Source organism: Rhopilema esculentum, chromosome 8 (genome assembly GCF_057945365.1).
Source record: "Rhopilema esculentum isolate cy_ngs chromosome 8, ASM5794536v1, whole genome shotgun sequence".
Classification (NCBI taxonomy): domain Eukaryota; kingdom Metazoa; phylum Cnidaria; class Scyphozoa; order Rhizostomeae; family Rhizostomatidae; genus Rhopilema; species Rhopilema esculentum.
The window spans coordinates 4,557,767-4,582,661 of NC_142822.1; the positions used below are offsets into that span (position 1 = coordinate 4,557,767).

At 34.7% G+C, this 24,895-nt stretch overlaps 4 protein-coding genes across 4 annotated transcripts in view; 2 read left to right on the plus strand and 2 right to left on the minus strand.

Moving 5' to 3' along the window:
- The first annotated feature begins 859 nt into the window (after window positions 1-859).
- Window positions 860-2,046, plus strand: LOC135694938 (uncharacterized). Its single transcript, XM_065213833.2, has one exon. The coding sequence runs from the start codon at window positions 935-937 to the stop codon at window positions 1,898-1,900; it is 966 nt and encodes a 321-aa protein (XP_065069905.2). The 5' UTR covers window positions 860-934; the 3' UTR covers window positions 1,901-2,046.
- Window positions 2,047-2,517: 471 nt separating this feature from the next.
- On the minus strand, window positions 2,518-8,502 carry LOC135694942 (UMP-CMP kinase). Its single transcript, XM_065213837.2, has 6 exons — window positions 8,263-8,502; window positions 6,978-7,121; window positions 5,491-5,628; window positions 5,026-5,102; window positions 4,548-4,644; window positions 2,518-3,831 (listed from the first exon to the last, which is right to left on the minus strand). The coding sequence occupies exons 1-6, from the start codon at window positions 8,392-8,394 to the stop codon at window positions 3,790-3,792; spliced, it is 630 nt and encodes a 209-aa protein (XP_065069909.2). The 5' UTR covers window positions 8,395-8,502; the 3' UTR covers window positions 2,518-3,789.
- Window positions 8,503-8,562: 60 nt separating this feature from the next.
- The window catches only part of LOC135694921 (guanine nucleotide exchange factor subunit RIC1), a 72,357-nt gene continuing 56,024 nt past the window's right edge, over window positions 8,563-24,895 (plus strand). Inside the window, exons 1-12 of the mRNA XM_065213808.2 lie at window positions 8,563-8,817; window positions 11,065-11,172; window positions 11,455-11,531; window positions 11,636-11,728; window positions 12,839-12,981; window positions 13,501-13,634; window positions 14,147-14,238; window positions 14,963-15,051; window positions 15,590-15,734; window positions 22,303-22,351; window positions 23,100-23,228; window positions 23,934-24,110. Of these exons, the coding sequence (XP_065069880.2) occupies window positions 8,677-8,817; window positions 11,065-11,172; window positions 11,455-11,531; window positions 11,636-11,728; window positions 12,839-12,981; window positions 13,501-13,634; window positions 14,147-14,238; window positions 14,963-15,051; window positions 15,590-15,734; window positions 22,303-22,351; window positions 23,100-23,228; window positions 23,934-24,110 (1,377 nt within the window). The 5' untranslated portion in view covers window positions 8,563-8,676. The remainder of the gene's footprint in view (window positions 8,818-11,064; window positions 11,173-11,454; window positions 11,532-11,635; window positions 11,729-12,838; window positions 12,982-13,500; window positions 13,635-14,146; window positions 14,239-14,962; window positions 15,052-15,589; window positions 15,735-22,302; window positions 22,352-23,099; window positions 23,229-23,933; window positions 24,111-24,895) is intronic.
- Window positions 15,808-19,230, minus strand: LOC148959822 (uncharacterized). The gene is made up of 2 exons (XM_089109746.1): window positions 18,048-19,230; window positions 15,808-17,673 (listed from the first exon to the last, which is right to left on the minus strand). Exons 1-2 carry the CDS (start codon window positions 18,090-18,092, stop codon window positions 17,230-17,232), a joined length of 489 nt encoding a protein of 162 aa, XP_088965872.1. The 5' UTR covers window positions 18,093-19,230; the 3' UTR covers window positions 15,808-17,229.

Here is a 24,895-nt window from a genome sequence, read left to right on the forward strand (position 1 = left end):
TTTTAGAGCTAGCTTTTGCTCAAGGGGAATGCTCAGATCCAATTTGCCGAAAAAGTGGGTGCGCCATCCTTAATTGCGACAATTCTGAATATGGCCAAAAAGTCCTCACGTTACAATGCAATATGTTTCACACTCTCACACCACACGTCTTAATGTAAGGACGGTCTTGATAAAGAAAGTCCAAAAAAGGTTTGCCTCGTGGGTCCGCTAACCAGCGGTCTCGGCATCAGGTCCGCCCGCCAGAGCCAAAGGAGCTGGGAACTGTAGCCCCAACCTTTTTTGCTGTAATATGATATCAAGGTTTTGGTATCAAAGATACTTGTATCAAAGCTACAAGGTTTTCGTATCAAGGTTTTCCTACACAATCTTGTCTGTGCTTGATATGACAGTACCGTAAATCCTCGAATTGCCCCCCCCCCTTGAAAAAGCCCCCCCCCCCCCCTCGAATAAGCCTCCACCCTAGAACTACAAATTGTCAATAAGCCCCCCCTCGAATAAGCCCCCACTGCTACCGTAAATTCTCAAATTGGACCCCTCAATTTGATGATTTTTGCCATCTGAGGTCGCCTATGGCGTTTTATTGAATTACCACAACAAATTCATACTTTTGGTAGTAATTAATTAAATGCTCATAAAGAAATTTCTACTAAAATAAACGAGGTGTTTTAATAATATCTTCTTAATGTCAACAATGATTCTGTAAGCCCCCCCTTCGTATAAGCCCCCCTTCGTATAAGCCCCCCTTCGTATAAGCCCCCTCTCGAATAAGCCCCCATCCAAAGATATCAAAAAATAAATAAGCCCCCAGGGGGCTAATTCGAGGATTTACGGTATTTCTGGGAAAAGCAGGCTACCTGGCTGGTGTTGTTGTTGTGTTGTGGTAATCGCCGATCAGTGGTGGTTATCAGCAAAGGAAGATTTTTTTAGTTGCCCAATGACAGGAAAACAGGTTGTAGAGATTGTTGACCTATCTCCTTTCACAGATGGACTCGAAAGAAGTGAGCAAAGCAAAGAAGAAGTACTGAGAGCATGGGATAGGGCGTTCAGCACCCTTGGATTTGCAGTGATAACAGGCCACGGTGTTCCTCTCGAAGCTATTGCGGACATTCAGAAAAATGCCAGAAACTTTTTTGGTCAGGAAATGAAAGTTAAGATGAGGAGCTGTTTAAAGAGTGGATATGGAAAGGGAGGTTTCCTGCCGATGGGAGGAGAGAGTGTTTCAAGGTCAAGGGATTCTCAAGACAATGAGAAGCCTCCAGATATTGTGGAGAGCTTGTGCTTTCTACAGGATGGAACTGGAAATGACGTCATTCCAGATACTCCCGTTACAATGAAAGACTCTGTGCAAAGGTACTGCAAGCATATGCAAAAGCTTTTATCAGTTGTCATGGAGATATCTGCTTTGGCACTTGGACTGAAAAGAAATTTTTTTGTGCCATTTTTTTCCAGCCCCCAAAATGGTTTTCGCCTTGCTTACTATCCTGCCCAAGAAAATGAAAAGCCAAAACCAAATCAGATACGCTATGGGGCCCATACAGATTATACTGGTTTCACGTTACTGAGGCCAGATGACCAAGTTGGAGGGTTGGAAATTTTATTGCCAAACACCTTAAAATGGATCCCTGTTGACATTACTGAGAATTGCTACATTGTTAATGCTGGTGATCTTATTCAACAATGGACAAATGACCATTGGATATCAAATCTCCACAGGGTCATCAATCCACCCCCAGAATTATGCCACAAGTCCAGACTTTCTGTTGTCTACTTCACAGGACCAAACAAAGATGCACAAATTGAACCCATTTCTGAATGCTGCTCTGCAGAAAATCCACCAAAATATGATCCTGTTAATGCAGGAGAATTCCTTGATGCAAAGCTTGCTAGTACAAGTCTGTAGCACAAGTTTCTTCCAATATTAAACTGCAAACGGAATATTTTTGGCAAATAGGGTAGGTCTAATTGTATCATTCATTTAGATTTTGTTGTAACTCAGATTTGATATTGAAAATTACCAGGTAAAATGCTTTTGAAATTTGCAGCATATTTTTGCTCATTTTTGTTGTCAATCACTTTGTTGTCAAGCAGAGATGGGTGTAACTAAACCTGTGGGGTAAAATGGGTGTAAAAGATGGGTGTTAAATGGAATATATACATTCATATATCTACAAGCCTGTTTCATGAATAGCTCACTCTTCAGGAGCTGTTGATACACAAGAGTTATTCCTCGTATAAAAATGAAAGGAAAGGAATATGATGAATTTTTTTTAGAAAATAAAACTACATGTTGTTTTATCTCTACAAGCCTTTTTTGTGATTAGCTCACTCTTCAGGAGATGTCATCTTTAATTTTCGATTGGTGAAAACCAAGCAAGATAATTCCGTCTTTGATATTACTTTGTTGTATTGATATTGTGCCTTTTGATCAACAACATTATGAACACATAGGAATGTTGAAAAATATTAAAAAGTGAGCACTTTGAAAATTTAACAGAGTTCTTTGAAAAAATATCAATATTTGCCAACTACTATATAATTCCAATACACTTACCAATTAAAATATAGAAATACCCATTTAACTTTGATATACTTCATTTAGTTAAATCTCTCAATACGGGAGATAATATATCAGTTTTCTCTACTTAAATCTGCCACAAACTAAACTTGTATCAGACAAACACAGCCCAATACACTGAATGTTTTTGCTATTAAATTGAAAAGGTTTTCTGAATGCAGTCAATTAAAGTATATAACCTAGCCACAGTCATGTTGAACTTAAAAACTGGTTTATAAGCATTTGGAAAATTTTATATTCGGTTACTTGGAGCTAGGTAGGGTAGCTTTGAAAGTAGCCATAGAAAATAACTGACCTAGTAGCTTCAGCAAATCAACCATCACTGCCAGCTTTCAGGTATGTAAGAGTTTGCCTTTGCTTAATCTAGCTATGTTAAATTTTTCAAGAAAATAAGTCAACAGATTCATAGCACAATGAAAAAAGTTGTGTTTGACAAAATCCAATGGTATTAATGAATGAAGGAACACTCTAACAGCAAAATACTTTGGTACTGGTTAAATTGTATAATGATTTGGCATTAGCAAAGAGAATGGAAGATGGGGAGCAGCAGCTGCCTAATAGCCAAAAAAGAAAATCACAATTAGAATGCTAATTTCCTTGTTCATCTGTATTTACAGAATTGTTTCTACTAAAATGTACTTTGCAAAATGCAAGCAAGATATGTCACAATAACCTGGCTACTGGGTAGCCATCATCTACCATCGGTACTAAAATATCTAGATCTCTTCTCAAAAGGGTGCATCCATAAAGCAAGTATGCTCAGAGAGGGAAATTTGGATTTCACAAAATTTAACAAAGGGATAGGTGTAAGTCAAGGTTAAATTTAAAAAGTATTTTTATATCATTAATAAAAATAACACCAGCCTGGAGTCCTCAATATTGTTTATTAAATATCTTTGTAGGTTGGTTTTTTAACAATTGAAGAACCTTTATATTTTTCCTTGTTTGAAAATAGCATATGTGTTGAATATCATCCATGTTCCAGTTAAGAGGTTGCAGAGTCTTATTGCCTCTGTTCCTCTTTGCTTTTGTAGAATAGAAAGCACTGAGAGAAAGATGTGGATAAAGCAGCCTGTGCAGGTTGGGGGGGGGGGGTTGTCTAGGGAGTACAGGACCCATTAGCATTGCTACTTTCTGGATGCCCCCAAATATGATCTCAATCTTAACCTGCTTTATGTAAGTGGCTAAATATTGCTCTATTAAGGTGAATATAACTAAAACAATTTTGACATAACAATTTTAACCTCTTCAAAAACCTAGAATAAAAAAGAGATCATATGAGTGATGCACAATGTAACAAGCATTTTAGACTCAAATGATAAAAGTAGCAAAATTTCAAATGATTCTATATGTCCAGCCTACATCTTTAGCTTTCTGGTATCTGACATGATACATTTGTGTTCAATGTGGCCTTTCCTTATGTATTGAACTTCATATACTAGCTGATAAAGTAAAGATTTTGGTCCTTATATTTACCGCTACACATGGTTTCCACTAATTCTTTGCTTGCAACTAACTTTATAATAAACATGCAACTGAACAGTTAATTACTGTGCTTGGAAGCAATCAGGTGATTGTATAATATGATAGAAAACTAACCACATTTACTAGATGCATAACATCTATTTTTAGAAATTCTATCTTGTTTTCAGAATTTTTGGCTTTTCAGAATAAGAGACTCTAGTTTCCCTTAAATAATGCATAGTCTTCATTGAAAGTAAAGGTCAGTTTGTGCTTCTAATTGTTATGAAAACTAATTTGCTGCCGGGGAGTTTTGGACAACCCTTCTGCTTTGCTGCTTTCACAGATATAAATAAATATGATTGTTTCTGAAACTTTCTTAACTAGTTAAATATGCACTGTTGTATTGTAAACAATTTGTCAAGCTCCCCCCCCCATACTTGCACCAGAAGCCCTGTAATTGATTTTAATCTCCTCCTGAATGAGCCTGGGACAAAGCTGAAAACATTACCTCATCTGGTGGTAATACAGCACTAATTCTTTTAACCAATCCTTCTCTACTATAATGATCTATTATTGGCATTGTTTGGTTATAATATGTCTGAAATCTGAAAAAAAAGTTTGTAGTTAGATATCTTGTAATGTAAATGAAGGGCTGATACATATAAATATATTTAAAAACATAGTCATGACTACCGATGAAACAATAGAAAAATTTGGCATTCCCGAAAAATTAAAAAAATTATTTCATCTATTTTATATATTTGCATTTGACATCTAACAGTTATCAAGCGATGATACTTGATTAATGCTAATATACAGAACTGATAATTTTGACCCAAAACTTTGTCAAAAGATCACATAGAATAAAAAAATTTAAAAACAATCTACATTAATTTGGGTAAAAAACTACAAGGAAGTAGATCAATAAGACTCTTTTTTGCAGAAAAATGGGATGTTCAAAAAACACCAAGTAAACACATAGCAACCTTTTTCTCAAACTCTCTTCATTATCATCGGACCTTCCACTTGATATTGATCTTTGCATAATCCTTTTGACACAAATCTAGCAGATAAACAATTTTCAAGATTTTATAACTTGTAATAATCAAATTTCAAATGTAGAGGTTAGTAAAAGCTGTAGTCAGCAACTTGCTTTTGTTCCTCAACATAATTTTGTTCATACCACACAGTGTAGCCTTGCCAAATGTCTATAAATAAAAGGAAGTTTAACATCACTCTGGACAAACAGGTATCTGAATATTAACCAAAATCTTTTCAAAACAGACATCAAAATTAATACCAAAATGTTTCCAGTTTCAGTTTGAAAATTTCACATTTGAAAGTACTAGTAATTAACAATAACAGGGAGATGTTTGTTTATTTGCAAAACAATATCTCTATATTTCAATTTCAGTTAAGATCCTGTTTGGAAAACAAAGAAACAAATATACCTCCTCAGGGCAATCAAAAAATAAAACAGCCTTGAGGTCTACTTTATCAGACATGATTCTTGTCCAGCCTTGTAAGTTGTTTTCATTCCTTGGGAAGCCATCCACTAAAAATCTTTTGGTTGAATTCTTTTGCATTGCCTATAGCACAAAAAAGCTAATATTAGCAGGCTGTAAATTGAATAAAAATAAGATCAATTTTACATAAAATAGAATGGGATTTTGGAAGGCAATGTAGGATAAATAGAATTAAATTAATAATGCAAGAAAAACAGTTTGCTATATTATCAACAAATTATATATTTATATAATATAAATATATAATTTGTTGATAATATAGCAAACTGTTTTTCTTGCATTATTAATTTAATTCTATTTATCCTACATTGCCTTCCAAAATCCCATTCTAATTTATCCTTAAAAAATCAACAGAAAATATAAATTCCCACTGGCAATAAATTTAGGTATTTATAATAAGGGAAATTTATCATATTATATGATAAATTTCCCTTATTATAAATACCTAAATTTATTGCCAGTGGGAATTTATATTTTCTGTTGATTTTTTAAGGATAAATTTTCAAACAGCTAGGACTGATTTATAAAAGACTACTAGTTCTGCTGAAATGATCTGTGCTTTACACTTCACAACAATATCAAAAATCTCACCTGTGGAAAAATTCACCTTAAATGTCTCACAAGTGACACTTGCACTGTGTTTATACAACAATTTAAGAGACATTTCCAATTTGAGACTAAAATTGTTTTAGTCATCAAAAGATTAGTGGTATGAAATTTTTTATAAATATTATAAAACAAAATATTTAAGTCAATTGAGAAGATTGTTTAAGTTCTACCAACATTTATTTCAAACAATATTTTGCTGTGGGGCAAATTGTTTTACATTTTCAGGTGCTCATTAAATCGCTCTCCATGGCTACTTTTAGGTGTGCTTTAGGTCCTTGTGCTTGCACTCGATCGAGCGTTTTTCTGGGCAAGGCCTAGTTTACTATTCCCCTGCTAAATGTTATTATATGGCCAGGCCTGAGTTGTAAATAGTGTGATTGGTCAAAATCTAACTCCAGTTTGCCATATCAAAACCAAGGATCATTCCACTGAGCCAAAAAAACCCAATGAAATGATTGTGAACTTTTGCAGTCACCCCTGGAGAGCTCCACTGTAGCCAAGGCAGTTTTTTCTTCTGTTTAAGCTCTGTAAGCTTTCTTCAGAGTCATATAACCATTTATATTCATACAGCAGGCCAAGGCTGACAGGAATTATCTCCACAAGGATGCTGCCTACTATACCTTCTTGGCATTAAAATAAAACACTATTAATATATGCATTTATGCTTTAGATATTTTAAACTTGTCATCTTGTTTATGAAAATTATAATATGAGAGTCATAAAAATGTGCATTTAAATAAATTGATAAAAAACTCATTGGCCTACTCCCAATAAAAAAGACATTAAAAGTAGGTTATATATACCTTGTCTAGCAATCCAACTGTAATCTCAACAGGGACAATTTTTCCATCACGAATATAAGAATCAATTAAATCACCATTTTCAGACCCACTTTTCTGTTCTTCTCTTAACAATTCACCTGCTGAAAGATGAACAAACCCAAATTCCTGAAAGAAGATAAGAATTTTATTGCCCATGTGGTCAATAATATCGAGATATCTATTACAGTAATAGCATGCATAAGATATCAAGTGCTTTTAGAAAATATATCTAACTGAACTAAATAAATATTTTATGCACATAAAATCAGGATAATATTTCAGCTGATGTGCTCCCATTTATTCCTAGCAGTTCACAACAGTTTGGACCTAATAGAAAAAAATCTCAGGAATCCAAGATCGCAGCGATTGTAACAATTGTTTTAAAAGGGTGTAGTAAATATTAAATTTCTTTTAAATCTTGGATAGTACCAGTTTAAGGGGCTCCAGGAGGTCACAGCCCAGTGCCTGCACTTATGGTAATCATAAAAAGCCCCACACCTAAGTAAAATAATAAAGCAGCAGCTGATCTGGGGTTACAAATGCCATGCTTTTCACATAAGCCATGGCCCCCTGCCTACTCCATGATGTGGGCCATGCATACATCTCCATGTATTGTTTTGGAGAAATCTATTAAAGATATGAAAGTGAAACCAATGACCCTTGTTACCAATTTAATTTAGGAATTAGTTATAGCAATCTTTACAATGATTAACAAAATATTTCTGATAATAAAATTTTGATTAACTGGTAACAGCTAAAGATAACACTAATGGCTCTATCAGATCTGATTTTTAAAAACTGGTGGCTGCCCAAACCCAGCGATGTTTACATATCACGAAGAGTTTTTATTAGTGTGGAAAGCTCATATGTAGTCACAAAAATACCGCTCACTTTCATAAAACTACCACTGTAAACTTATGGAAATTAGCAACATTTACAATTTACCGAATAAAGTTTAACCGAAGATATGTTACCATAACCGCATTTATGAATATTGATCGTTACAGTGTGTTTGATTTTGTTGAAACCACTACACTGAAGTTGTGCGGTCACTTAGCAAATGGTTTCATTGTGACGAGCCACGTCAGATCTTAAGATCGGACCGAAACAAAATTTAACTAGCCGTAACGTTCAGATATAAAATACTATGAATCCCTAAGACAATTCTGGTGAATGATAGATCACTAGTATTTAGGAAAAATCCCTGGTAGAAACTCCTCATAGACAGAGGAATTGGGTCAACAAGAAAAAATTCTACTGTGCAGACCTTTACTATCTTCTCGCACTGCGTTCCCTTTCCAGCCCCTGGTCCACCGAGAACAAAGATTACAACTGGCAGCGACATTTTGCCACTAAAGCGACGAATCACCGAAGCAATTTGAGTTGTAATTGTAAGCATCTTCCTCGGCGTACAAAATTGTGAACGCAAAAGTCAAGGAGAGATTTAGCGTCATTCACAATTTTACAACAACCTATTGATTTTTGCGAATTTTCGCGATTAAAATCATGGACAGATATTCTATCTGCCTCTAAGCCACTGACGGTCGTATCAAAATGAGGTCGGGCGCAAATGGTAACACAGGATATCAAAATAATTATTATTTGACTGTGAGAAGTCGGCGGTCAACTAGAAATGGAAGTAATATGATCGAAGGTAATAGCTACTTCACCAAGAAATAAAATGTACTTTCCAATAGGATGCATTAAGTGCCATAACGCCAGGATAGAAGAATGTTCGTCTTTGACGTTCCTGAAATTGAATCGAACAAAGAGTTTAATAGTCACCCTATCACCGAGCTGCATCGTGCTATGGAAGACAAGGGTAAGTTAAGCATATCTGTGGATATTTTTATGTTATTTGCTTGATTAAAGATTCCGTGTAATCTATAATTTGTATATTTCCGGATAACTTTCTTAATCGAATGCAATAGAGTAAACACTTAGAAAACGGATAGGCCCAATTATACTTAATAGCAAAATGAATTCTTAAACGAATAGTTGATGGTGATAACACTTTCTTATGAACGTTAACACACGGAAAATCATCGTAAAATGGAATAAAATTAAGTTTTGGAAAAAACTGGGGGTGAATATTCGAAGAATTTCGTTGCCTATTCTGGACGCCCGTTTATGTCACGCCCGTATACATGTCAGGTAACGATACTAACCCCACTCTGTTCTGCTGGGAGTTGTACACGATTAATATGTGTACAGAAAAAGAATAGCACTTTTTTCAACATCACCTTTCAACATCACTTTTCATTCAAGCATTGAGAAATTGTTGAAATACCACCCAACGCATTTGCATGGTGGTACTTCTTGAAAGGTTGGCAAATGCAACATTTCTTTGTGAATGCGTTCAAGCTCTGTATAACTTTTATAGTTTCGTTCAGACAAATGAAATACAGATACTGTGCTTGGTGATACACAGTAATGAACTCTTTTCAAAGTGGCAGAGACAAAACTATTTGACTAATTGATTGATTGATAAAAAATCTTTAAAGAGGCCCAATCACCACGAGGTGCTTTTCATGGGGGTCCTCAAAATTAAAAGTTACAATGTAGGTATAAAAAAATTGAAATTAATAGTCAACTACCTAAACCTAATAGAAGATCTTACACAGCTAAAAGCGATTACAGTCCTCCATTATAAATCAAAATCGTTCAGTCAATTCTTTAAAAAAACAATATGAAGATCTTAGTTTCCTCCAATTAGTTTTTGAATTTGGTACTTTGCTTGCTTGCTTAATGAAATTGTACCTGGCTAGTGGCTAGTGGCAAAGTACTGGCAAAGTGGCTAGTGCCAGGCTGACAGGTTGCCCATGACAGGTGGCTGACAGGTTGCGTTGTATGATGTGGATGGCTGACCAGCCTATAAGCCTGGTTCCCCTAAGATCCCAAAAATGTTGGCAACAGTTGACTTTGGTCTCCTAATTTTATGGTAATACTTTTTTGCAGTCATTGTGACTACGCAGACTGAGAATCACAAGGGTCAGGAGAGTTGATCTGAGTTAAACTTTCCACACTCTTTTGACATTTCCAATCAATGAAAAATTGAATGGGAACACTGGTTGCCCACATCTCTGATTCACATGGATTAATTAATCATAGGAAAATCATTTGGCACATGTTTGCTTGCTTTTGTTTTTTTGTCAGAATATTCTATTGCTTTCCAACAGTTATCAATGTGCCTCTGATCAATGGGAACACTTTTTCTTTGACCGTTATGGAAATTGGAAGAAGGGATCAGCAACATGTTCCTGAATCTCAAAATTTTAAGAGAATCATGTTTAACATTGATTCAAAACAGACTAGGCTTTTCAACACTCATCAACTTCTGCAGGGTCATGGGCCAACAAGAACACAATTATAGGTCTTTACAAGCCTGATATAGCTAACTATGCTTGAAAATGTGTGCAAAGTATTGATGACACCAGCTGCAGGATAGTCAGGAGGGTTGGGAAATTTTTCAGAACAAGGCCTTTTTTCCTAAAAGCATGGCCTTAGTAAATGACACCCTGTTGGGCAACAGTGTTGTTGTCGAAAAATTAAAGTATTTGTGTAAGAGTGATGTTATAGCAATTAAATTTAAGTGTTATGTTATTTTGTCAATGTTCACATAATATCAGTTAGTTTAATTTGTCAATTTTGTGTGTGACATTTCATTCATTGCAAATCTAAATGCAATTTTGAAATTCTTCTTGTATTTGTATTTGTATTGGTTTATATTGGTTCTTATTATTGGTACAATATACAAATGAGGTTATAAACCTATTATGTAAAAGACTTTTTCATTTTCTTACAGCAATTAAGAAACTGGTCATATATTTTTCCACCACTAACATTTTCTTTTCATATATGAAATTTGCTGGTGTCCTGGTAACTGCATGTCTCGAAAAGTTAAGGCAAGCAATGACCTGCGATCCATAAAACTTAGTCCTTAGGATTTTTATGAAAATAGCTTTTTGAAATATATATGTATATGTATTTAAAGAGGTAAATTGCTGCCCTCCCAATATTTTCTTTTTGAATTTAAATGTGTTTATTAATTTCATTTTCATTGATACAGCCCAGAGTTTTACTGTGCTTATATCAAAGGACACATAATTGCATTGAGAAGCATGGTGAAAACAAGTGTGCTGTTTTCAAGCCAGATTCATCTGCTATCTATGTTCTTGTGAGTTTATTACCTTAAATGTATTGAATTGAATATTTTCATGACCATTATTTTATTTTACTATTAGAATTACTTTTTTCAGTTTGGTTTGGTACATTTTAAAATTTTCATTTAAGTACTGCTTCACAAAATAAAATGCAGTTTGGAAAATGACAGCATTGATCACTAATCATGTTAAAACAAATGAAATTTCTATTGGCTTCTTTGCATTTTAAATTCATTTCATTAAAATAAGCTATTAGCAATTTAAGTAACATCATTATTCCCTCTTTTCTTTGACAGACAAACAACAGCTCCATACTTTTATTTGAGGTCCTTAACAAAGATGGAGAGTACATCTACAAAATTCAAAATCCAAGGTTGGATACATGCTTTATCTAATTATATGCTTTATTTACCAGCAACTTTAAATTTCAACTTGTTATTATTTTTTCAAAATATTCAACAGAATTCATTCCTTCAGTTCTAGGCATGCAGAACAGCTTGAGCCCCATGGGATTCTAGAATGCAGTCTTTCTCTCAAATCTCGAGTCAATCTTGATGCTGATGCAGCAAGGTTTATTTCATTTTTACATAAAAACAATTTGATTGCCTTACAGAACTTATAACTACTCTACTATGAATATTGCTACAACAGTTTGATTGATTGATCTTTAGGACAAAGAATAGGAGGTTATAATATCAAAAGCAGTGTTAAGATAATTGGTTTAGTGATGCAAAGATAAAGCAGTTGCATATTTTGACTTTTTTTTACAATTTTTACCACAGTTTATATCTATAGCAAGTTGTGCTGGGTTTTTTCAACAATGTTCTTAGATAAATTCATAGTAGATTCTTTAATGAACTCTTTGTTCAATTTATTTCTATTGTTGTCGGGAAAGGATTTTTTGGCCAAAAGTTTATAAAATAGCACTATAGCACTCAAAATATTGATTGTAGTCTGTGACTATTGTAAAATAATGGCTGTCCAAAGAAGGGTGTTTTAGAGAAGGTGGGAGGGGGCATAAGAAGGTGACACATGGCAATGAAGGCATTCATTGTTTGGTGTTCATTGGGTTCATCGTCATGTATCAGAAAGTAAAAGCTCAAAAAATAAAAGTTCCTTTGTTTCATGAACTACACTTGAATCCCATTAATTTGGACCTAAGGAGAGAGGGGTCAGGAAATTGTCGGACTAAGGGGATATTCAACTTTTTTGGGGTGCATAGCTTTTTAATTTGGACAAGGAACACATTTCCACTGAAAATGGAAAGTCGGTCTTTTTAATGGAAGTCTGAGGACGATATTTAAATAGGGAAATATTTTAGGGGGGACTGTAAAAGGTCATTATGTAATGTTACACAGAGTGTATTTATTTTAGAAAAGTAAGAGATTCCCTTCAACAGTTTATGCTCTCAACAGCAAACATACTTTAGAAATACAAAAGCAGTACCAAACTTGAAAATGGCTTTGAAAAAAGCAAACATTTAGTAAACTAAAGCTTTTCGTCTGACACTCTTCAGAGTTTAAAACGTCAGAACATAGATCAAAAACAAGCAGTACCATAATGAGATATTTGTGCTAATGGAATTGATGTTTTCACTTATTTACATGGCATCCATTATAGTCTCACAGCTGTTGCTATTGCATAGAATGTCATGAAACACGTGATCATTGTTGTTCACAGTTGCTCACCACGATCAGATGAACTTATTGTCACCACCACAGATGGTTGGTTGCATCGTTTAAAATGGGATGGAACAGTTGACAACAATCTAGCAATCAATATCAGAAACGTGAGATTTTCTGCTGATTTGGAGACCACAACAGGTAAAATGATATTAATGCAATAAAAATGTTGTTATTAAATAGGTTGTAATGTTTCCCAATAGGTTGCCTGGGCTTTCGAATATAAATATGTAACTAACAACATTTGTTTGATACATGGTTGATTATATGAGTGGTAATGTAATGCTAAGGAATTTATTACATAACACAAACACACAAACCAGTTTTCGTCTCTGTCACATTTGTTTGGCAAAATATATTCTTAAACAAATTTCGGCGAAAATTTTAGTACTGGCATCTAAACTCGTTGATTTTCTTCCCTAGAAGAAATTACATGATTAAAATGATATTTCATAATTTTATTTTAGTTTAATGATACATTCAACGTTTATCTTCTTCTGGTATCTAAACTAGAAAAATCTTTGAACGAAAGTTGAAGTAAATAAGGCGTAATAACCTCAGTACTTATGCGTGTTAACTATATAAAGTTCCTGATTGCTCCGGTTGAAACTGTTCTTTCATCAGCAACGTTTTTCTGTTCTAATTTTTGATCTTATGTAGGGGCAATTCTTGGTGGTGACTGTTTATACGTCAAATGCATCGAGTGTAGCCCGTTGCTGGGAGGCTTTGCTTTCGTACTTTCTGATGGCAGAGCTGGCTTCCTCATGTCGACTTCAGCAGTTGCTAGGCCCAGTGTAGGTGTATTTCGCAGGTTTATAAGTGACATACATCTGTCTGTTTTTCTAATTGACTGAAATTTTCAAAGTACTTGCATATTCTTATACATGTTTTTATGACTGATGCTACAAAATTTTCATGACTTTAAATGACTTTTCTCGGAGGATGAAGTTTTTTCGTGAATTTTAACAGCCTTTGATTAGTTTTTTGAATTGCTTTTTGAATTTTTCCCTTTCATTCTTCATTCGTTTATATGTTTATATTGCTGTGTTTTACGCTCTCCATATAGGCTGCTATCATAAAGTTTGCAATGGGCCTGAGATGTTCAAGATGTTAAAAAGGGGGGGGGGCTAGTAATTTCTTCTCATTTGCGGTCCAGTCTTTTTGAAGGAGAATTAACACGATCATTGAACATAAACCCAATTTTAAACAATGTCAAATTTGAAACTTATGAAGCACTCACTAAACCTTTCGCCAGTTGAGAGCTTTCTCCAAAATGTTTTTTTGAAGACAGATGTTTCCATTACAGGAAGTGGTTGGGGTTTTCGCCAAGAATATCACAGATGCAACGTGTCTTTCAGTGAATCATAAATATCAAATGATTGTTTTTGGATGTGAAAGGTTTGTCTAAAATCATTTCCATGTTGCTCGTAGTCGACCTCCTTTCCAACAACGTCATGGGTTGTACTTCCATTGGCTCTATTCAACATTTACGTTAATTCCAAAACGCACTTTCACGATATTTAGATGCTCTGTCGCCATATTCTTTTTCTTTCAAAGAACAATCGTTCAAATGATGTTTCTATTCATAAACTTATTTATAATGAGTTTTGACGCTCGATAATCTTCAGATTGTTTTCTTGAAATTTCTACATGCAACTAGCTCTAGCAACTTTCAAATTTCAATGAATAGAAAAAATGTCCCACTATTTGTTTATCCAAAATGTTTTCTTTATCTTTTGCTAATACTAGTTTTTGCTTTAGGTTAAGGCTCTTTATTTTAAATTCCCCCACTGGTGAAAGCTTTCTGTGTTTGTCATTTTTAAAACTTTTTGTATCTACTACAAAGATATACTGTAAATATATAGTAATAACACATTGAAGATAGATTTTAGGTAGACATCTTCATCAAGCCTAAGGAGGCTTGGAAAGAATGTCTGAGGGAATGGGGGCCTGAAACCTTTTATGAATCTTTAAAATATTGGTATTTATTTGCTAGTGTTTTACAATATTTTGACGCTTTGATTCTCATCTTTATGATGCGTAATTTTATCATAATCTCACCAGCAGTGAAGATTCTTCTCTTTGGTCTCTTTAACTTCTTTATTGTCCCCATCTGCTACAGTGGAAAGGCGTATGCGTTTACATTTGACGATCTATATGGAGGCCTGATGCTGTCACACAAATATTCACTGCCTGTGAAGGATTATCCTGGTAAGTCTCTATGTTTATAGCGGTAGGGGCGGCGGTAGTCTATCATTGAGTCCAAAATTTATAGTATGTGAAATACCAATTCCTTTAATGGGTACTAAACCTTCTACAACTTAAAGCTGCTATTTCCATCATTATAAATAAAACATTCCCACTTTGTTCCCTTCTCACCTTGCTTCAGCCTTGATTGAATTAATTCCAATTTTTAGTGAATTAACCCTGTGCCACAACTTACTTTGTTTTGCGTTTTTTTCATTACCCGTTATTTAAGGTTTGTTGTTGTATAGAAAATTGCATTATTTCCATCGGGGAGGCCATTTGTTATCCGAAAAGCTTTTAAGCATTGAAAAAAGTTTGATAGCCCGTAAAATACGATAAAATGTTTCCTCATCGGAACGTCTTCTTAATTTCCATGTGAGACGACATTGCTAAAGATTTATCGGATGTGTTCAGATAAGCCATCTTGACTTAATAGGGGTTTTTGTACCACCGCCCCCCTTTGATTAAATCGAATTCAGTGTTTTCTGCCTATTTTTTCCAGATCAAGGCAAAAAGGCTGGAATTGTGACGTCAACTTCATGGACTCCTGATGGTTGTGCGATGGCAATGGCCTGGGGCAACGGTGGCATTGCAGTATGGAGTGTGTTTGGGGCTCTGCTCACGTGCACACTTAACGCTGATTTTTGGTAGGAGTTCTTTTTAATTAAGTTTTTCCACCTAACTACAAGCCCTGTTAATAATTGTTGGCATTAGATATAGAGGTTTGTGAAATATTTTAGAAAAAAACACCAAGCAAAGCTGCCTAATTGCATCGCAGACATCTAGTCTTTAAGTGTAAAATAAATTCAATGGGAATTGTGACGACAAGAAGGAAAGAAGGCAAAAAGGAAAAAGCAGAACAAATTAGAAACGGAATGATAGAAATGCAAACCAAGGCTGGGAATTATCTTCCAAAAGGTTTTGGTGTCAGTTTATTAAAAGAGAATGGTAAAGGGTGATGTAGGTGAAAATGCTTAGTTTGACAGAAACAAATTATTGTCGTTATGGAGTTGACCAATATTACCATCGAAGTTTTCTGGTGCTGAATTGGTTTTTTTGACTAATTAATGGTGGAGAGAAGCCTTGATTTGTAGGCATTTTTTATTCCCTTTGCCTGCGCAGGTTTTTGGCTATTTCAGTTGGTTTGCTGGAGGCTCTGATCTTAAAGAATCTGTATGTTTTTTGCCCTCTTGCTGGCAAAACTAACAACATGGAATTTTGGAAGGCGTTGCAGTTCTCTGTTTTCCTTGTTTTAGTTATCATACCATATCGTAATTGTTCATTCCTTATAGATTTGCTTTTCATTTTTCTCATTTTTCCAAACCCTCTTTTCCAAAACTCTATTAACACTGGATCGCATCAGAACTAACTAACCTTGCTATTATATCGTCATATCTTCGACTTTAGAGAATACTTTGAAGGAATTCAAAATTTCTGTAGAATATCAGTCTGCAATTTGAAGCAAGTTGGAAAAAATACAAACTGTCTGTTTAACCATTCTGATAACAAACAATTTTTTAATACAAAATTTAAGAACATTGAGTATATTACAACCAATAGGTTTACGTCACAATATGATAACACTCTCTTAAATAGTTTAAGGGCTTTAATTTTTGTAATTATGGCCCAATAATATTTAGTATAAGTCCAGTTTAAATAATGATAAATAAATGAAATAAATATAATGTCATTTGAACCCGTTTAACACTGAAATGAAATTAAAGTACCTAAATATCATGTTATTTGTTATATCTTTTTGTTAAATTTTTCCAAGCTTATGAAACTATCCCATGATATTTGTTAAGTCATTCTGTTTTGCTTTCTGGACATGGGTTGGAGATGGAAATCATGGTGATTTTTTTAACCGTTAAATTGTTCAATTCTTTGCATACAATTGCACCTTTCCTAAAACTGTTCTGTTTTAATGATTTCCTTTTTATGGCTGTGATGTCATTCGTAAGAAAGGTGGAGGTAACTTACTTAAGTATCGCTTACATGCCTTATAGGGTAGCCTTCTGCTCGCTACAATTCTAAATAATTCACTAGGGAGATGTATTGTGGTCACGCTTCAGTCTTTCATTACAATATTGAACGGATTCAAGTGCTAAAATCTCAACAGACCTAAAACATGACTTAGAGTTATTAAGCTGCACATGTACAGGCAAATGGTACAAGATAATCTTCTTGCCTGTAATATTTCTTGCCTTGACTGTCTAAGCCTATATATTTGTATACTTTGATAAGTCTGTTCACCTCTTTGCATGCCAATCTCCCGTCATCTGACAAGCACAAGGTTCCAGAACCATTACATCTGACTTTCGTTATTACCTGTGGGTATCTATTGGCATCAAAATCAACCACGCTCTCCGCTGGGCATGTGACTGGCATCATATTTTTGAGAACGTCAGTTTGGCTTGTTGCGTTGGTGATAGCTGAAGCATTGAATTTGTTCCCTGTCTCGTTTTGAACATTTGCCTGTGTTGGGTGTTCACTTGAGGTGCTATTTCCTCCTGGGGCAGCAGCTGTTGTATTCACATGGAGTGGAAGTGCATATGTTGAGTGCTTTTCAACAGCTTGCAACAAGCCCTGTAGATTCAAACGATGAAAAAAGTCTACAATTTTTTTCTCAAAAGGGCTAAGAGTTAGAAATTAAGTGGTGACAAATCAAGCTTTTAACTCTCAGACGAAAAATTTCAAAGTATGAAATAATATGTAAAGTCTGATCTTGTATCAAAATATATAATGTAATCTAGTTAGTAGCAAAAAAGGGGTTTACATAAAAAAAGAGGTTGCAAATTTTTCACTCTAAGGGCACTAAATCTAGATAATTTTAGGTGGTTTTGTAGTTTAAGATTTAATTTCAAATTATTTCAAAAGCGAGGAATCCAGTTTTATTGGAAAGATCTTTTTAGGCAGTGTGTTAAGTCAATATTTATGTATAGATTTAATATAAAACTCACCACTACGAGTAAAAAGCATGCAATAGTGTATCCGTTGAATGCCATGATTTGAAAGCAAGCTTTTGCAGTGTTGATCTACTGAATCTTTTGGTACCAGATAGGTGATGGCTAGTTAGCTTTATCTTTGCTGTGTCTCTTCTTTGGAGCGTCTGATCATTTCGTGAAGCAGGCATGCTTTTATAGCCATCCAAAGTGTGCATCCGTGACATCAGTGACTTCTTGGAATGGTCCTTTTGGAGGGGTTTCGATCCCAGTCATCATGCAGTATGCTGTACTACTGTGGCGCAATCTATGTGACAGGAAGCAGAGGGGCCAATTGGTTTCCGACAACTGCAAAGTTGGGTGTTGCAGTATTCCGAGAACATTGCAGTTCTGGAAGTTACGTTTAATCGTTCCTTTGGATCTTCTTGTGTAATCCTTCAGAGACTAGCGCCTTTGCGCTTCCCGCTTGCTCCCTTCCTCGTTGTTTTCGCATACTTTGAAAGCACTGTAGGAGAAAAACTTCATTGAAACTTTTACGATGAGAGAGCATACAGAATCACCTTGTCTGTTTCAGAATTTATGTGGATACAATTGTATCGACTTGCAAATTTCTCTCTTTTAAACGTAATGTATTTGTTACTATCGTCTCTCTTTTGAAATGTTGCTCATGTTCAATCTAAAGGCAGTAGAATTTAAACTAAAATCCAATATAAACTGGGAATCCAAACTAGAAAACGTTTTGGTGTTAGAATATTTAAACTGGATTTTTCAAATGAAAATAGATGGTTGCACAACGCTACGATTTCTAGGCATTAGAGCAAGTACAGTTTTCTCTTTCGTTTTAAAGCTGGGCCTGAACTTCGCCGTGTGGACCCGTGTGGTTGTTCGGAATCAGACAATATTCTTTATATGTTATATCTTTTGTGTTGAAATGTCAGGCATATATATGCCATGGAACTCTAATTCTCCCCCAAGAAGGAAACGTTTTCTTACGGTTTTACAGGAATCTCAGGTGGAAGTTGAATTATCTTTATTTGTCAACTTATTTAATAAATTTTTTCTTTTGAACAATGGTCACGCTCACGCTAATCTTATCTCTTCATTAAATGAATTTTGCCGAAGTTTAAGTGAAATTTGAGAATCATGCGGATTTCCGCTGCATGTTCAAATGCACCAAAGGTTCCGCCATTTTTCCACATCAGCCATTTATGATTTTGAAAGTGACGTATGCAGGTACATGACGGTAGCATGCATTTGTAATCGAAGTAATATAGAGGAGATGACCTGTTTATTTGTGTTTCAGCAATAAATGACGTGTAAATGCTAAGTGTTTCAGTAAAGGTCACGTTTCGTAATACCATGACATATACAATCATTGTGGATCGCTTTGTATTTACGATAGAATATATCTTATAGCATCACGTAAATGGAAGATATAACTACAAGGAAATTCAAAAGTTAGGAAGGAATTCAACTATTTCAGAGACGTTCGTCTTAGTTGTCTTAAACAAGTTCTTAGCATTATGACTAAGAATTAGGATTATTCATAAATTTACTTAATGCCAAGGTCCTTTCTTCTTTTGTTGACTTAAAAATTAGAAATTTACAGGCCTATAAATATGTAATACAATTCTTTTGAGCGTTATAATTTGAACAGCACCGTATTTTTCTTAATTGTTGAATGCATTAAATATAAGGGGATCTTTCTGATTGCCACTAACATAAACGGATTTTGAAAAGAATTTAAGTAGATTCAGTTTGAAACTCATCATTTTTCCAGTAGGTGATTTTAAAACAATGTAACTTTTATGCGAACGTGAGCTTTAAATTGGACAAAGTAACGAACAAATCAAGAAAAGGCTGAGGCTGAGCTACTGTAAAATGCAATTTTGAATAAAGTTATAAGTGCTTTTCCATCTAGGAGTCCATTGTTAGTGAACTTTCAAACTTCTCGACAAAAGGAATGGCTCCCTCACTTTCTTGGTAAAGGGGACCTGAACACTCCCCTGGACACAAAGCTAGCGTTTCACTGCTTACACCCTAACAAATTAAGAGCAATCCAGCCTCAAAGTTTTGGGAAAATTAGCCAGCTTGAACTTCAATTACTTGTCTTTATAGGAAAATAAGAGTCCCCCTCGCTCGAATACCTGATTTACGTCGTTGCATCAAAGTACCCTTTGAATAAGTTGCATAAAGTTGCTCTCACAAGCTCACAATTGTTACAATGGTGATTGATCCCGGTATGGGAAAGGTCTTGAATTGCTGAATGAATGAAGTTTATCCTTCAATGAAAAGGGATTAGAAGGCAGTCGCTTTTGAATTTATGTGATATTTCATGTTTGCTATTTGTACGCGTGGCACATATGGCGGAACCCACCCAAGGAAGAGGAACTCAAAATTATTTGACATTTCGAATTGTCTTTTATCTTATATCTGCTTGTAGTTGCAACATTTTAGTGCTAAGAACTAAAGTATAGTCGTTATAGGACATTCAAGAGAGGAAAGAGGACCACGTTTCTGGGAAAAGAGTCCCCATAACCTTACGAGGGTCTTCTATATAGGGATTAGCCACCACAAGAAGTATCGTGGAATTTTTTCCTAGTATGAAAATGGATGAATCCATAGTAAAGGAATGTTTGGGAGTCCTCGTACTCTATTGCAACGTAGATAGGTAGCCTGGTTTACATCTTAAAACAATTGTGAGATGCTGGTTTTGTGTATCATTAATCAATATGTTAAACCGAATCTCTGTTTGCTTACTTACTTCCCTGAAAAGGCCCACCTAAATATACATTTGTCAATTAAAGACTCCATGTAAATGATCCTCTATAAAAAGAGCTGAATTTGAAGAAAGAGCTTTTGTTTAATTGTCATTTTGTTATTACGGCAAATGAGTATATTCCCATTCCAAAGTTAAAAAAAATATTCTAAGCAGCAAGGGTTAAAATAATTTCATTTCAGTAAACCTTTTTTGTAAGTTTGCTTTTTTCCTTAAATTCTACCTTTATATCTGAAAGCCTGTTAAATGTCTTAACCTTCTCCATAAGCGGTGACCTTCTCCATCATTTAGACATGGAGAACAGAAGCACTTATAAAAGAGGAAGTCTATTGCGTCACAAGCCGTAGAGTAGTATCGAATCATTTTCATTTCCCCATACGATTGACCGATTGACACTTCTTTACAAAAAGTTTACTCAACTACCTTAATAAACGGACTTAATAAAAACAATAAACATATGTAAAAAGCATTTGTTGATGGATTTGTACATAGTTCGATGTTTGCCCATGTCGTCCTTGGGGGTGTATGCTTACCGTTTGTACACATGAACTGAGTCATTTTTTCCGTCTTGACGGTAGCATTGGCACAGGTAATACCGTTGAAGCTTTGTGACAGAAGCTGCGTCTGAAACGATAAATGCATGCAGGAAGTATTTTGTCGAAAGCCAACTTTCAGCTCCTTTATCTCAAGCTGGGGTATCTTGTTTTTGAATTCCTATGATTACACGCAATCTTACAAATGTGGAGGCAGCGATCTTGGCATCAAAATAGCACTAGAGTAACGGAAACATTTTGCCACAACGTATGTAGTACTGCAGGTTTATTTGAGCCAAGTACGACCTTACCACGAAAAATGTTTTTCAAAGAGGCTTGTTATTTAGCTTAGCCATATGTTGTTAAAGGGAAGATTTCATTCCAGAAGTTCTGTCAGAAAAGGCACACCTTTCAATTTTTTCTTTCTTCTCTGATTCTGCAGCAATACCTCTCCACTTGCATATCAAAAGGTTAATTGTATAAACCAAGAATAAAATAGATGATGGAGATTTGAATGTCAGATCGATAGAGTGAACTAATCGCCTGGTTTAATGTTAAGATGTACTTAAGGTTAAGATGTAGTTATGTTTTTTTTGAGTAATTTGAATCGCAAAATATGTCTACTCTCTATATTTGTATTTTTCTTTCAACAATTGTTTCAAAATATTAGTATTTAATTACATTTATTATAACCGAAAGCTTTTTTCATTTGGAATTGGAAAAATCCTTGGGCATGTTCGAGGCGGATGAACTTTCCAGTTTATAAAAGCAAGGCCGTTTTTAGAACAGAAGAAACCGTGTCCCTACATGATTTATTTTTGTTATTCCTCGCTTATTTTTGTTGCAGTTTCTAACCCTGGCTTCATGGTTTTAAACATTTGCTTTAAGCCTCATAGAAATACGTCACATGAGCTTATTATTCCTTGGCATGTTTGTCATAGTTTTTTTTATTTTTGTGCAGTTTTAGCCCGGACGTATTCCATCAAGAGCCACTGAGAGTTGATTCACTGGTAAGTAAACACTAACCAATCACAGTAGAATACCTAACTTAGGCATTCTGTCTCAGTTTATGTAGTCTTCTCAAATTATCTTTCTTCACTCCTAGTTTTGAAGTTGCTTTGCGTGGCATTTATGCACTGCCTTTTAAAACGATTTTTGATATAAAATGATTTCTAAAAATTTGAAAGTCCATGAAATATACACGACAATATAATGAGCAAATTGAATAAAAAACCACTTATTTGACTATATGGTGAATATTTCAATTAATAAAGAATATAGGCTCGAAAGGTAGTGTTTATTTTACAGTCTATCTCATTTCGGTACATAATTTATTTAATCATTATGATCTCGTTGTTAGGATAAGTACCACAGGCCTAAAAGCTTTTTCGTTGCTTTCAGTACACTGAATCTTTATTGAGTTAGCAATCATAGTTGCTCAAACCTATTTGGTTAAGAATGATAGATTCTATGCCTATTAACCGTTCGTATAGAATTGTAATGCTCAAAGACTAGAGCAAGGATATAAAGAGCAGCCATCTTAGAATAAAAAATAATATTTCTAACAATGTTAAAATAAAACATTAACTCTACCTCGTTGATAATAACACTATAATGCTGCTCTTCATTTTCACATTCTACATCAGTGTATAGAGCTTCCTCAGAGACAATTTGAATGGTCTTGGAGCACCATAAGCTTCCCCTTCTAGAAGTCAACAAAAATTGGCTTAATTTTGTTTGAATTCCGTCTTTCTCTAGGGATGGGGACCGGAAGGGTATCAGCTGTTAATGATCCCCAATTTGTCAGACGATTCAGAGCATCTGGTAAAAGGAGATATTTTGCAGCTTGGTTTCATCAAAAGTGCTTTAACAGTCAATCCCTGCATGGTAGGTTGACCACAAAATTTTCTTACATTCAAAGCATTGAAGAAGTAACACAATTTCGTCTGGGTACTTAATATAATCTAAGCGCCAAATATATTCATTCGAAACATTTTTCTAACGTACCATTGGTTTTAACGTAAAGTGGATCTGAATTAAGCTGGAAATATCATTAGCTCATTTTTCGTCTTTTCCAAGCTGTTAGTGAGAAATCACTAGAAAGCAAATTATATCTTTCCAATTTTAAAACTTTTCAACAATTTGTAGAAATTTTACTCATTATAAGAACCCCACCTTAAAAGGTGTAGCAGCATTTTATTACCATTACTGTATTTAATGTTCCTTGCAGGGTTTCTAAGTATAATGTAACTGTTAAATTTGAATGTCATTAGGAAAGAACAGACCTTAATTTTTCTAGTAGAGTTATTACAATGTTTTCAGCAGATGAAATAGGGATAAATATCAGAAATCGAAGCTGTTAGATTTGCTTATAAGCCTTTTCTCACCCTAACAACAACGCAGTTGCGGAAAATCGAACCTTTCTACAAAGTTTAATATACGAGAGCCTTCACATTGATGTATAGAACAGGATGGTGACACGCTTAATAAGAAAATTAGGTATCTGTTCATTAAAAGACCAATGTTTTTATTATAACGTCTGCTGTAAATTACATATCAATAAGTATAATATTGATAATTTCTGTTTTTCAGCCAAACAGACAGCATTTATTTTTGCAAGGTGACAGCTCAATATACATAAATTCTGGCGACATGATTTTACCAAATTCCACCCATGACTCAGGCTTGCAAAGCTCTCTTTTCAGCAACAGACACTGGCAGACTATCCAAGTTCCTTCTTCATACATAAGTGCCAACTGGCCGATTCGGGTGTGTATCGTTTCATGTTTCTTTGCAAACCTTTGATTATGTATTGAATATTGTATGTTTTTTCTCGTCGTGTTAGTTTTAACAGTTGGCTTAGATCAGCTCTAGTGTACTTCACTGTAAAGAGCTATGTAGCGCCAACGTTAAATAAATTGATTATCATTATTATTATATATGAACACTATCGTTCTATATATTCAAAGGGCTATTGAGCAGCTATCCTAATCTGCTGTAAAAGGATTATGTTTAGTTTTTCTAATCAGCAAATTTCTTCTTTTGTCAGCAAAATGCCGAATGCATTTAGCAAAGCCACATAAATCGTTAATGTACAAATATAAATCTTATTGCACAGTGAAGATCATCTATTGCTATGGATATTTAGAATAATATCCAAGAAGAGAAAGCTTATTCATACACTCAGTCCTAGAAATAATCGATCTTTGATCTGGGCATCCTCTCTCATAATCATTTAGTACTATTTCTTCATAATCATGTAGTATTTGAAGATGCGGTGAAAGATCTCAGTCTGCTTCACATTTTCTGGAAGTTTTGAAATTTCAACTTTACAATTTCAATTCAATTCATTTGTATATTAACGTCCCAAAATGACAGTACTGTAGTTTGCACCACCTAGTATATACGTACAGCCTGTAGAGACTTGATGTCAAATAAAATCAAAATGACTAAAGTTTAGTTTAAATATTAAGGTTCTCCCTTCATTATTATCCGCCCTCCTTTGAATATGTAATGGTTTTGTGAATAGTATCAGGGAAGTTTACACAACCTTT